General features: G+C 38.6%; 1 protein-coding gene across 1 annotated transcript in view; it reads right to left on the bottom strand.

Moving 5' to 3' along the window:
• LOC113234376 (BTB/POZ domain-containing protein 7) overlaps positions 1 to 13,786 on the bottom strand; it is a 41,566-nt gene that overhangs the window by 17,615 nt on the left and 10,165 nt on the right. The window contains exons 7-16 of the mRNA XM_026469687.1: positions 13,724 to 13,783; positions 12,811 to 12,942; positions 12,221 to 12,338; positions 11,629 to 11,761; positions 5,847 to 5,918; positions 5,108 to 5,238; positions 2,510 to 2,635; positions 1,668 to 1,998; positions 953 to 1,084; positions 23 to 179 (exon numbers count right to left, since the gene is read on the bottom strand). Of these exons, the coding sequence (XP_026325472.1) occupies positions 23 to 179; positions 953 to 1,084; positions 1,668 to 1,998; positions 2,510 to 2,635; positions 5,108 to 5,238; positions 5,847 to 5,918; positions 11,629 to 11,761; positions 12,221 to 12,338; positions 12,811 to 12,942; positions 13,724 to 13,783 (1,392 nt within the window). The remainder of the gene's footprint in view (positions 1 to 22; positions 180 to 952; positions 1,085 to 1,667; positions 1,999 to 2,509; positions 2,636 to 5,107; positions 5,239 to 5,846; positions 5,919 to 11,628; positions 11,762 to 12,220; positions 12,339 to 12,810; positions 12,943 to 13,723; positions 13,784 to 13,786) is intronic.

Genomic DNA, 13,786 nt, shown 5'->3' with positions numbered 1-13,786 from the left:
GCCAGCACGCGCGGCGACACGCAGGCGCCCTCGAGGCTGGCGGCGCCCGCCGCCGCGCCCGCGCCCGCGCCGCGCGCCTCCGCCACCATGTACAGCGTGTCGGGGATGCGGTGCACGTAGCGCGTGCGCCGCGCCAGCGCCACCTCCGCCTCGGGCACCGCCTGGTGCTCCAGCAGCGCCTGCGCCGACGCAAGGGTCAAACGCTTTCGTTCGCGTTTCATGCACGTTTTAAATTAACTCCCTCTTTTATTTACCTCCTGTATTTCTTAACTTCGCTTTTAAATTTACAATCAACGAAACGGTACAATGTCCTACACCTGTACACTTTTTCGTACATAACAATTCGACGTAAGCGACTGTACCGATCCAATCGCGCTTTTACATCAATGCAATCACAAAAAAATAAATACAATAGAAGTGGTTGATTAGCATCCGACGCGTGTTGGCACGCGTATAGACCTCGAAAGACCTATCTAAGTCCGCCATTTTCGCTTTGTATGGTATGGTTGCGTTATTCTATCGTACAAATTCTCCAAAATCCTCCTGTTTTGGAGACCAAACATTATAGCCGCACCAAAAACATTACCCGTAACGGTATTTCATATCATCGGAAAGCCTTATTTGAATAAATTTTCAATTTTCTGTTAATCGAAATCATTTTTTTGTTACAAAACACGAAAGTAAAACTTTACCCCCGCAATATTGTCGTTTCTTTTTCGGACAACTAACTTAACAACTCCACTTCATCGTCGTTCAGCAATCAACCGCTAGATGACAGCACATTGATTGAAATTGAATTATAATATCTAAACGTCGTAACTTGCAATATTAATAGTATTGAATTTTCAACAATATGCCAACAGGGTAAAGTTTAAATTATATTAACAATTCAGAATTTCAATCAACCGGTTCGGGGACAAAATACCGGGTGTTAATAGTGCACAAATTGTACCTTGATCTCGTCTAAATAAGGCAAAAAACACCGCGGGGGCCTGTAAGACCCCCTGCCGAGCCACGCGTCGGCCGCGGAGCCTTCTTCGGCGAGTTGCGGTGGGGGTTGGGGCAGGATGCCTCGTCGGATCGCCTGGAACACGAATACATATATTCATATACCAACTACATAATGTGAAAAGGCAAATTCAACTAATACGCACATAATATTCGATAGTTCCTAATTCTTTATTTTGACCTGACATTTGTGAAATGACATTAGTGAAATGTTTTTAACACAGACCACATAAATACTAGTAATAGATTGGTTAATGGGTGGGGTTCGGGTTACCTAGCTTATGACCAGAAGGTCGTATGAGTGTGAACAGCGCGTCAGTTGTCTTTCAAATGTGATACATGATTATTTTGAGGAGAAAATAGAAATATGCCGAATTCTATATATTATGTCGCGTAAGAAGCCAAAGTTTAAAAAATACTCCAGGAGTGATTTCATTTCATCGGTAAGTACTAAGACTGTATTTTTTATTATTTTGACCAATACGATAGTATAATTTTGAAACAAAACTATTTTCTTGCAACCCGGTAATAACAGTATACATTGGGTGACGGGTGTAGTGGCAGTGTCACTACACAGGCGTGTTGTTCGTTCCGTTATTGAGTATTATTTATATAAAAAAACAGTTTGGCTGCAGAAACGGGCAAGTCACGCAACGCACCTGCTGCAGCTGGTCGTGGTCGGGCGGCAGGTGCTCGGTGCGCAGCAGCGGCAGCAGCGGCGCCAGCAGCTCGCGCAGCGCGGCGTCGGACACGTCGCGGCGGCGCTGCGCGCGGTGCGTGTGCCACACGACGTTGGGCTCGCGCTCGGGCCGCGCCTGCGCCTGCGCCGCGCGCTCGCCCCAGCGCAGCAGCGCGCGCAGCGCCTGCGCCTCGCTGGCCTGCAGGAAGGGCGACGCCAGCGCCGCGCCCAGCGCCGCCAGCGGCAGCCGCGCCGCCGCCGGCGCCGCCATCGCCAGCGGGAACTCGTCGCGCAGGTAGCGCATGGCCTGCCTGCGCGCCCGGAAACGCTCGGTCAGGGCGGTCGACAAAATGCTGGCATTCCAGACTCGCGCGACGCGGTAGCAACGTAAAAATTGTAACTATATTTCTTTTATTAAAAATAAACGCGCATTTCACCTTTCGCCGCCAAATTCTTGTAACCGTTATCTACTTTTCAACCGACTTTAAAAAAAAGAAAAAAGAAGTATTATAATATTTGTGAACGGGATTTCAATAATTCTTTTTTTTTGTCGAAAAAGAAGTACCTACCTCACAGGTCCCATTTAAATTTCAAGAAAATGGCAAATTAAACAATGAATACGATTTCGCGCGCTTTCCGATAATCGATTTTAATAAAATTTCTCAAATGGATGTAATTCCACAAACTTTCAGTACCGTCGAGCCACCACGGTCTGTTATTAATGATTATAAAACAAAATTGAAACAATTAAATAATTAAGGTATTTTCTTTTTACGATACACGTGAAACAGAAACCCGAAACCGGTGAAAGGCATTACTCACCTATGCACCCATTGACTGGCATGAGTGTTGGCCGCCCAGCGTAACACGAGAGGCAGTGTTTCTGGTGAAAGAGCTTCGACAATCGCGTCCTCACAGCCTTGCACTACTATTGGCATTTCTAGAAACCTGTAATTGAATAATTATTTGTAACATCAATCCACTTATACGTCTCTCTGCTAAGCATAGGTCTTCTTTCAGGAAGGTTTGGGCCATTAGTCAGCCAACCTTTGGGGATTTCAAACGTTTTCCGAGGTTTGTCAACCTTCTTCGACGGGTAGGTTTTATCACGATATTTTCCTTCACAGAAAATCTTTTTTTATGTAAAGAATGAGGCAAAGGAGCAGACATCGAGTTATAACCAGAAATAGAGACGAAATGTCATTCCATTCGTTTGAAAACTATTCTGCCATATCATTACTGTGACAACTGCGCTCCGATTGGCCAGCCCGAGTTCGAAACAATTCACGGGTGTCGTCAATGGAGGTCGTCAATTGTTTCACTTCAAATGGACCAGTTAACTTGAGCTTTGTTATAATAGAGGAAAATTGCAAAATTATATAATATTTAATTACCGATGAAATGTGATTCCGTTTGTTTTGTAATTAGATACCACCGAATAGAACAGCACGGCATTGTTAGAGATATTATCTTTATTACAATAAATATAGAATATTTTTGGAATATACGGAGACGTACTCACAGGTCAGTAGTTGGCCTGTCTATATTTCAGTGCAAACGAGAGTTGATAATTATAAGAGCTGTATCGCTAATGTGTTACCAGGAATATATGTCCCTTATTTCGTCTCTATTTCTGGTTATATACTCGATAAGAGCAGATAAGCCACTTGATGGGAGGTGGTCATCATCGCCCATGGACATTTCCAACATCAGATGAGCTGCCTATGCGTTGCCAGCCTTTGAGGGCCCTGTGAACACGCTTTTTGAAGACCCCGTGTCATAGCGCAAAGGAAATACTTCATGAGGAAGATCACTCCACACCTTGCAGGTTGTAGGAAGGAACGAACGAGATGCCCACGTGGTCTTACAATGCCAGGCATCTAAGATCTAGTCCTTTGGCGAGAGGTGCGATGGTGGAAACGAGACGGTGGCACTAAAGTTCCTCAGAGCACTCCCCATTATAAAAATGGTAGCACACACACAGAGAGCCAACGTCCTCCGAAGGCCAAGGGGCTCCATACCGCCTGTGAGTCAGGGATCACCGACAATATGAACAGTCCTATGTTGGCTGGAGTCAAGGGGAAGTTGGTATTTTTTATTTATCTCACGGTAAATTTCAAATTAAATTTTACACGTAAACTCCTAGAAACTCGGTAGTGTGAACCTGGTTTCGAAGCCACGGCCTCTGCTTGAGAGCCAGAAGGTCAAACTATTACGCTGTCACGGCTTCTCTTATATGAATAAATAATTATTTAGTACGAATTAACTGCGACAACTTTCAAATTATAAGGCCACTCCCGTACATTTCTACTCAAGTTCTGTTTATAGTGGCCCTCCCTAGCGACCCTTATGTATTACCAGTATGTCGTGACGACAGTTAGTTGTGCAGTTTAAAGTGTCGTTGGCTTGTATAAAATAGAATAAAAATAGTTTGACATGCAATACAATGAAAAGAATATGCAAATTAATAATAATAATAATAATAATAATAATAAAAACACGTCAAATGGGTCCATGACTCAGCTACAGAAGACAAAGAAGTGTATTGTCCCAACTGATATTCTGCCATAGCACTTAAAAGTCAGGAAAACAAAGAAATATATATAATTAATCATGTAGCACACACATAGGCGTCAGAATACACTAATAATTAAAATGCAAAATACTATTATAATTCCAAATGATTAAAAACCAATACAACAAGACACGAATTATAGAAAACCTGCATCTCATATACTTAAATGAAGTTGTTTACATATAGTACAACACGATTAACTGTCGTACACGACTTTTTAATGGCTACGACGACAGACTGTCGTGACAGTGGGAAGTGCTAGAACGAGTCGTCTGACGATAAATAAATCGTCTTGATAAAAACATGACGACAGATAATCGCAGCTACTAATGTCGTCATGTTTTATTTATCGTTGTCTGCACGTGTTCTGTTACCTACTTTCCTCTCTCGTCTCTCGCGCCCTCTGCTGTGCATCAAACGATTCTGTAGTGCACACGATAAGGCGGCTGCCGTGAACTGATAAATCGTCACGATCCAGTAAGAATAGCTAGACACGACAGTCGTTCAACGACAAATAAAACGTCCACGACACACTCACGATAGGCTGTCGTGATATGGGAACAATAACGACAAGACAGATCAACCCGTTTACACAGATTTCATCCGTTTCTCAAAAGGCTAGTGCCTCGGGTGAGCTGCCCCGGGTGCACGTACAGTATCCTCCCTATTTACCAGGTACGTACCGAAGCTATTGGCACTTGGTACATTTTCTAGAGTCGGTTTAACCACTAAGTTTTCTTTCACTATTCGAGAGAGGTATTGCAAGTAAACGTTCAGAAATATAATATAACTTAGAAATGAAGCAGCATGAAACGTTTAGCGAGGCAAAGACGTGCAGCAGTTACCTGGCGATCTCGTAGAGCTGGAAGGCGTCCTCGAGGGCTGGATGCGAGGAGCCGCGTTGCAGAGAGCCTCCGCCCCCGCCCGGACCCCCGCCGCCGCCCAGAGCACCGCCGCGCGCCGCGCCCGCCCACGCCTGCGCACAGCCACGACCGCCCTTTACATTTATTTCTCCACAGGAAGCTTCTTAGTCAACATCAAAAATTAAATATAATCTTTGGTGAAAACATAAAGCACGAACATCATGATAATAAAAACATTGTCAGATATTCTTCTTTTTCATCACACTTGCACGTAAAAGTATGATTGCATGCAGGCTAACTTGACCACAATGCCCCAAATAAAACCCTCGGGCCTTTTCAGGGCTTTCCTTCTCTTTACACGACCATGGATGTAATGAGATAAAAAGGCCCGAGGGTTTTAATTTCACCAGCGCCCTTACCCTTCAAAACCGAAAGATAGTAATGCTTACACTAACTGCATGGCGGCAGAAATAGGTAAGGTGGCCGTAATTCTCTGGACGAACTCTTTAACAAGGAGCTCCACTGCGTACTAAAGCTGACGACGAGGATTAAAATACAGAGATATGCCGCCACAAAGTTATCCAAAACGGGTGATTATTAAGTCACAAAATTTATCTTGTGCATTTATGTAAAGGGAAGAAATCCCTTTCAGATATTACTTCACCGCTTACTTTGACCTTGGCGCAGAGTAGCAGTGATATCAAATTTAAAAAAAACTCACCACATTACTGCTGGCCGTGCTGTTCGTTGACGACGGCGATGGCGAATTCCTGCCTATTAAAGACAGGTCCACCTGAAAGAAATGTCATCATACGATCAAACCAATTGGCCTTTTTCTCAATTGCCATTATGCTCTTAGCACTGATTACTTAATAGTTACTATTAATAGATACATCACTCTCATACAAAATCCAAAATACCAGCGCTATAATAGACTACTAAATCTGACTAATGACACCAGGAGCTCACTACAAGGAATAATGGACCTAAACACGCGCTCAGAGAGGTGAAAGCAATGTTGCCCGCCGTATGAACGCCTCATAAATGAAAGACTTGTATGAGCGCTTGTACCGACGTCAATACACTCAGCGGTAGGAACTTATCGCGTAACCTTGAGCGAGTGACGGAGCCCTGCTCTTACTTTACATCACTGCTCAAAACTTTCGCAAAATATTGGCACACATATGGCCAATATTGGCAAACACGCTTTGACCAACATTGGTACTCATATAGTGGCCATCGTTGAAACACATACATTGGCCAATTATTTGCCCAACATAGACACAAACTTCACTCAGCTAAGGCACACATGCTACGGCCAGAATGAATGCACAAAATTTGCCCAACATTGGCGCACATATTCTGACCAACACTGGCAAGTACACAGAATCCAGCAATGGCGATGAGTGAATATTGTAATAAGACAATGAAAAAGGGATGCAGCAAATACAAAAATGCAGAACACTGATGTTTAATACTTACCACTATTTTTTTATAAGTTAGTCGATAAAATTTAAATTCTGTATAATTTACTAAAATAGACAATAATCTAGCGCCCACAGTGCTAACCGCTAGATCTAGGTATCTGGAAGATATCAAGAGACAACCACAAGTACGCGATACCGTAAACATCGGCTCTTTATTGTTTTAAATTCTAAAAATTGTAATAAAGTAATAGAAGTTTAAAAGTGCAAAAATCATAAAACATACTTAATAAATATTCTGTGTGGGTGTTTGTGACTATATCCAAATCGTATTTACGAGATTTTTTCTAAAATTGACCGAGAACAATAACTTATTACTAAGAGGACATTTAAACCTGTTAAGAACTAATCTATAACAACAATATACATTTTAAAATGATAAACAAACATAGTTATAAACATTAGTGTGTACAACGAAAGTAAATACTATATTTAAAGTTGTTTTTAAATAAGATAAAGTATGTAAGTGAACATTGATAGCGGTTTTAAGTGAACTTTGACAAGTAAATACCCGCCTATTTAGCGTCAACATAAAAAAAAATAAATCTACGAAGTGATGAACAATTTTGCGAACACTAATTACAAACCATTTGGCTCTGCGGTCACCAGTATGGACTGTTGATTCGAAGTTGTGAGTTCGAATCTCAGTGATAAATAAATTACTTTTTTTTTTTTTTTTTTCCTTTTTTCTTCTTATTAATCTGTCCTTGTAACCATGATGTTACGTAATACCAAAATTAAAGCTGACCTGGAAAACAAACTGAGTCTTGCGCTAGAAGAACTTAAAAATGCCAAAACACTATGCGGTCAGCTCCTTGAGGAACGCGAGGACAGCGAGCGAAAGATTAAGACAGTGGTGGAAAGACATACTGCCCTAAAAAATGAGTTGGCGGAGTTACACATCCGGTACTTGGACGTAGTGGAACAACGCGACCAACTTCAGCGCCAAGCAGCCGAGTTCACGGAGCGCTCTGTTGTTTTTGAAGCAACATTAGTGCACCTGGATATGGAATTGAGCGAAGCTAGGACTCAAGTTTCACTTCTGGAGAAAGAGCAAAAGCTGGAACAAAATCTGGAGCAAAAGCAGGTTCAAACCTCGAGTGGTACAATAGAATTGACTGCTTCAACTATGGGTAGAACAGAACAATCGAAAAGGACAATTTTAACTAATAAACTTCAACTTAAATCTAAGAACATTCACAGAAGAACGTTGAAGCAAATTAGGAAGGGACAGGGTAGCATAAAAAACCTTAAAAAACAAGTTACCAAGCTACAGAAGCAGAATAAAAAACTACAGTACGAAATTTCAACCAATGACTTCAAGAAATTAATAACATGCGACCAGAGTGATATAATAGGTAATACAATGCCAGAGAAAGGAAATAATGGCGAAGAAATTAAGAAACAAAAGGAACCGCTTAAAAGACCACATAAGGAGCAAAATATAATAATTTTTTCTGATGATTATGGAGTTGGACTGGGTTCATGTCTTCAACAAAATATAAAAAATAGTAACGCAAATGTTACAAACATTTGTAAACCGGGAGCGACGTGTGACAAAATTTTAGAAGGTTTTGATAATATAGTAAAATCTCTGGATTCGCGAGACACGGTTATTATATTTATAAGCAAAGTAAATACATACAATACACTGTCTTATGTTAAACAAATAGGAAAAATAGTAAGCAACAAAGAACGTAAATTTAAAATAATATTATGTAGCACCATATTAGACAACTATTGTAATTCTGTATTAAATCATAAATTCTCACAACTAGCAACAACCTCCGAAAAGGTGATGTATGTAGAACTAAATAATGGATTCAAAAGGAGTAAAAAAATATGTCATCATACGATACATAGCAGTATAATAAACTTTAAATGCACATCATCTCTAACTTTCATAAAATGTGAAGAAAATTCAAGCAATAGTGCTTTAAATTTTCAAGCAAGTCCCGAGAACCCCGGGATAAAATAAAGGTGCTGCATGCTAATTTGTGTAGTATAGGAAATAAATATTTAGAATTAGAACTTCTGTGTAATGACACGGATTCTGATGTAGTTTGTGTCACAGAGACGTGGACGAAAGATGCACATCTGGATGTCATGATAATTGAAAATTATGAATTAGCTAGTTTTTATAACCGTAAATTGTTCAACCATGGAGGAACCGCTATATTTGTCAAAAAGAATACAGACTACAAAGTACGTAATGATCTAAATAGATTGACTTTTGAAATGAACTGTGAAATATCTGCAATAGAGTTAAAACCATCAAAAATTGTTATAGTTTGTTTGTACAGACCGGGTCGTGACTTTGATATATTTTTTGACATACTATCCAAAATATTACACATAGTGAATAGAGAAAGGAAAAACATTATAATAGCAGGTGATTTTAATTTAAATGTATTAATACTGAAAAAAGAAATCCAAAGATTAAATACGACTTTAAAAAGCTTTAACTGTAATTATGTCATTCGTGAGCCCACTAGAACTAAAGGGAAAAGTGCAACATGCTTAGATAACTTTATAGTAAATTCTGATGTCAACTGTGAAGGTAAAGTTCTCAGAAAATTATCGGATCACAATTCTATTTTGTTAATATATGATATAGTTAAACAAATATTGAAAAAAAAAGACAATATCAAATATGGAAGATTATTTTCGGAACAAAACTGTAATTATTTTCACTACTTATTTAAAAAGGAACTGGAATCTGTAAAATACAATATTTACTTAAATATTGATTGTAATAAAAAAATTAAGATATTGTCTGAAGCAATATTATTTTGCTATAATATTGCGTTCCCTATTAAAAGATTAACTGTACGCAAAAAGAAACAAAAATTAAATACTAAGGGAATACATACTTCTAAAGATACGTTATCGAAAATGGAAATTCTTCAGGATTTTGCGCCATGTGAGAATAGAGAAAGAAAAATAAAAAAGTATAGAAAGATTCTTAGAAAAGTGTTAACAACCGCTATAAAAGTTAATTACTCACACCGTATACATAAAGCCAAAAATAAAATACGAGAAAGTTGGAAAATAATAAATGAACAAGTAAATAAAAAGAGAACTACATTACAAGTGATAGACGAAATAAAGAATGAAGAAGGTACTATTATAAATGACCCAAAAAAGATTGCTGAATTATTTAATAGCTTTTTCTTAAACATAGCGCACAGACTGAGTAGTCATTTAAATATTGATTTAACGAAATGTGATAATTATTTGCGTAATGTTACTAAAACAAACACAACAATTTCATTTTCAACAATGGACACAAATGACATTAGACGAATTATAATTAAATTAAATGACAAGTACACAAAAGATGTATATGACATGTCTACACATATAATTAAAAAGATAGTTTTGGGGAATGACGATTTATTGAGCTTAATTTGTACAGTTCTAAATTCTTGTATTACCGAAGGTGTTTTTCCAGATATGCTCAAAATAGGGCGTGTGGTTCCTCTTTATAAAAATGGTGATAGATTGATGATTAACAATTATAGGCCTATTTGTGTTCTACCCGTCTTATCGAAAATTTTAGAAGCGACTTTAAAAGATCAAATTGTATCTTATTTCGAAACAAATAATTTATTCACGCTAGCACAATTTGGTTTCAGAAAAGAAAAATCTACAGAAATGGCTATTAGAAACGTAATTTATTATGTACTGGAGGCCTTGGACAGGTCTCAGAAGAGCGCAAGCGTATTCTGTGATTTATCGAAGGCTTTCGATTGTTTGAGATACGACATACTGCTCAATAAATTGGAATTCTACGGTTTCTCTGGAACTGAACTAAATATAATCAAGTCATATCTTTCAAATAGATCACAAATTGTAACCATAGCAGGAACAAGCTGCTCACCCGGCTGCAGCAGTATAGGCGTCCCACAGGGTTCGATTCTTGGCCCGGTACTATTTTTGGTTTATGTAAATGATTTACCGCACGCCTTACCAGATTGGAGCTTCATTAATTTATTTGCAGACGATACTCATGTCGGAGTGAGCGATAGAAGTCTGATAACAGTACAGCACAAGATTAACGAAATCATAAATAGTTTGGAGTCTTGGTTTTGTGCCAATGGTATTATTTTAAATAAAGAAAAAACAAAAGTTGTAAATTACAGTACAAAGAAAAATAAAGATTGTGGAACAAGTTGTCAAGAAACCGTCTTTCTGGGCTATACTGTCGATAACACTCTGAGTCATGCCTCTCACATAAACAAACTTAATAATAAAGTATCTAACGCGAACTATGTATTAATGAAATTAAAACCCTTAGTCGATAAAAAAACATTAATTAATGTCTACTTTGCATATGTCCATTCACTTTTAAGTTATGCAATTACTGTATGGGGTAACGCAAATGACATAAAATCTGTACTAATCAGTCAAAAGAGATCAATTAGAATAATAAATGGTCTACGTAAACGTGAGTCAGCGAAACCATATTTTGTAAAAAATAAAATAATGACAGTGATTTCTTTATATATTTATAAAAGTTTACTAGAAGTTCACAAGAGTAGAGAAGAAGGGAAATTGATAAAAAATAGTGACATCCATGATCGCAATCTACGAAATAAAGAAAGACTAGCACTACCGTCAACTAGATTAATGAAAACAAGAAAGAACGGCCTGTACAACAAAATTAAAATGTATAATAAATTGCCTCTATCAATAATTGATTTGCCATTTCCTGAATTTAAAAATAAAATAAAGACTTTCTTTGAACAAAAACCATTTTATAATATTAAACAGTATCAACAAATGTTTCTTAACGAAGAAAAATTTTTATGACTATATTATTTTGTTTTGGTTTGTAATTATTAATTATCAGTAATATGTTTATAGACATAAGTTTTTTAGTTTAAGTAACATGTAATTAATTGACGATTTCATGCGTAATTTGTTTGCCTCCGAAATAAACATATTTTGACTTTGACTTTGACTTTGACTTTGACTTATCTAGAAGAGACCTTTGTTCAACACTAATATACCCACCTGGTCGGTATAAGCAGCGTGCAGCAGTGCTCTGGCGAACCTCTGCGGCAGCACCTTCTCGTCAACACAGACTGTGCCAGTATCGGCTCTTCCGTTTTCGCATACGCTGCGCACACGCCGCACCATCACACTTCTAAAAATGTAATCAACACATGAGGTGTGCTGAAGCTCTACTATAAAGTTACATATAACATTATCAGTACCTATGATTGAGTTACAGAAAAAATTTTAATCTTCCCTGTCGTAAGCATGACACGTTTATTTATTCACTCCGAGCTCTACGGCGTGTTTGAATTGGCCGCTGTTAGACGCGTTGCAGCAGCGCTGCAGCCGGGCGGCGGCCGCGCAGTCACGGTTAGTGAGGCTTACATAATAAATTTTTCAAATTGGTCGCACTTCAGCAGCGCGATCGTCGCGCGGCAGCAGCGTTTCTAACAGCGGCTAATTTGAACGCGCCCTTAAATCGCAAAGATCTGAGGGGCACTGTCACTGCGCCCGTCACCCTGAGACATAAGTTGACAAGTCCCAAGTGCCTGTGATTTCACCAGCACAAGTTACAATTAAGTTACAAGTAAAACTGTTCCGCACGTACCTGAAGAACCTAGATCGCGCTGCCAGAATTACTCTGTGGCACCGCATCTCAGTGTTGAACCGAAACCCGAACGACCCTCCCTCCTGTCGAAACACCAACTTCGCGTCTGCGTGCTCGCCTAACACAAAATACAAACATAATTATATAAATGGAAGATAATAAAATAGGAGTTCTGAAAAAGGACATTTTTTAAATATAAAACTCTTGGTACCACTGTTCTTGTCAATTGTTTTACTGCACTACTTGGTACCAGATGGCAAGCACTTGGTATGAAAAGTTAAGTACTTGGTACCCGATGGTAATCACCTGGTATGCAATGTTAAGTGTTTGTTATCCCATGGCAAGCACTTGGTATAAAATGTTAACACTTGGTACGCGACGGTAATAACTTGGTATGCAATGTTAAGTGTTTGGTACCCCATGGTAAGTACTTGGTACCCGATGGTAAGTAACAGGTAATTGTATTTAGAGTATGGTCATCAGTTTCATGATTGGACCATTTTCTTACACAACTTTCTTACCAAAGGCCCTAACAGTTTGATTGTTACAAACAGGGAAATCTTTTGTACTGTGAGAAGCGTTATACAAACCTGAGTCAAGCAAATATTTCATATCTCTATGTAGCGTGTCCAGTGAGAAGCCCAATGTGGCTGAGAGGCGTCGTATGAGATTGCTATCGCGACGGACACCGCACCCGCATATTGATGACGTCTGTCGACATGCTGCAGAAAACAGACCATTATTGTTTTATGCTCTTCTGACCCCGTAGTCTACCGCCTCCATAAAGCTATTATATCCATATTTAGCTCTCAAATTCGAGTGATAAACTTTAAATAAATAATAAATTTAAAAAAATAATATTAAATATATATATATATATAAGATAAATTTTAAAATTTTATCACAATAGCTAACATGATGAGCACCGAGCGCCGCGACCAATGACTGCAAAAGATTAACACAGTGCCAAACATGACTGCAAGGTCAAAGCTAATTTTTAAACATTTTGACAGTTCTGCACCGTAATTATATCAACGTAAAAATTGATATATATATAAATAAGTAGAAAAAGGTGAGAACATTTTAAATACAGTTCAATACAAGAAAGTAATTAGAAATACGTAAATAATAATTAATATAATGTAAAATGTGTAAACACAGAAACTACAAAGTCCGAAATTTTTTGTTTCATCGTTTTGGCGGCGATGACTAAACGACAAAGATAAGCAATTTCATATCGTTGTCCTTGTTCTTATCAACACATATACTGCCATGCTACGGCCACGGTACTCTTAATAATTATTTTCCTAAACCTTCTTACTATCTGAAAATCCACGAGGCTTTCTTTATTAAGTCAGGTTGGTCAAATCATTCACACAACAAGTGACTCTATCACTAAACAAAAAAAACATGTAGCCACCGTCTGTCAGCCAGTTAGAGCCGGTGTCAAAAAAATTGTCATAAGACATATTAATACGTGTGCGTATCTTGTTTGTTACTCACTTCCGGTGTTGTCCACGTTGATGATGTCCAGGTCGTTGTCTGAACCTAGGCCGCCCCATTCTG

This window comes from Hyposmocoma kahamanoa, unplaced genomic scaffold (assembly GCF_003589595.1).
Source record: "Hyposmocoma kahamanoa isolate Upper Pololo Valley unplaced genomic scaffold, ASM358959v1 84, whole genome shotgun sequence".
NCBI lineage: Eukaryota > Metazoa > Arthropoda > Insecta > Lepidoptera > Cosmopterigidae > Hyposmocoma > Hyposmocoma kahamanoa.
This window is presented reverse-complemented; position numbering and strand designations above follow the sequence as displayed.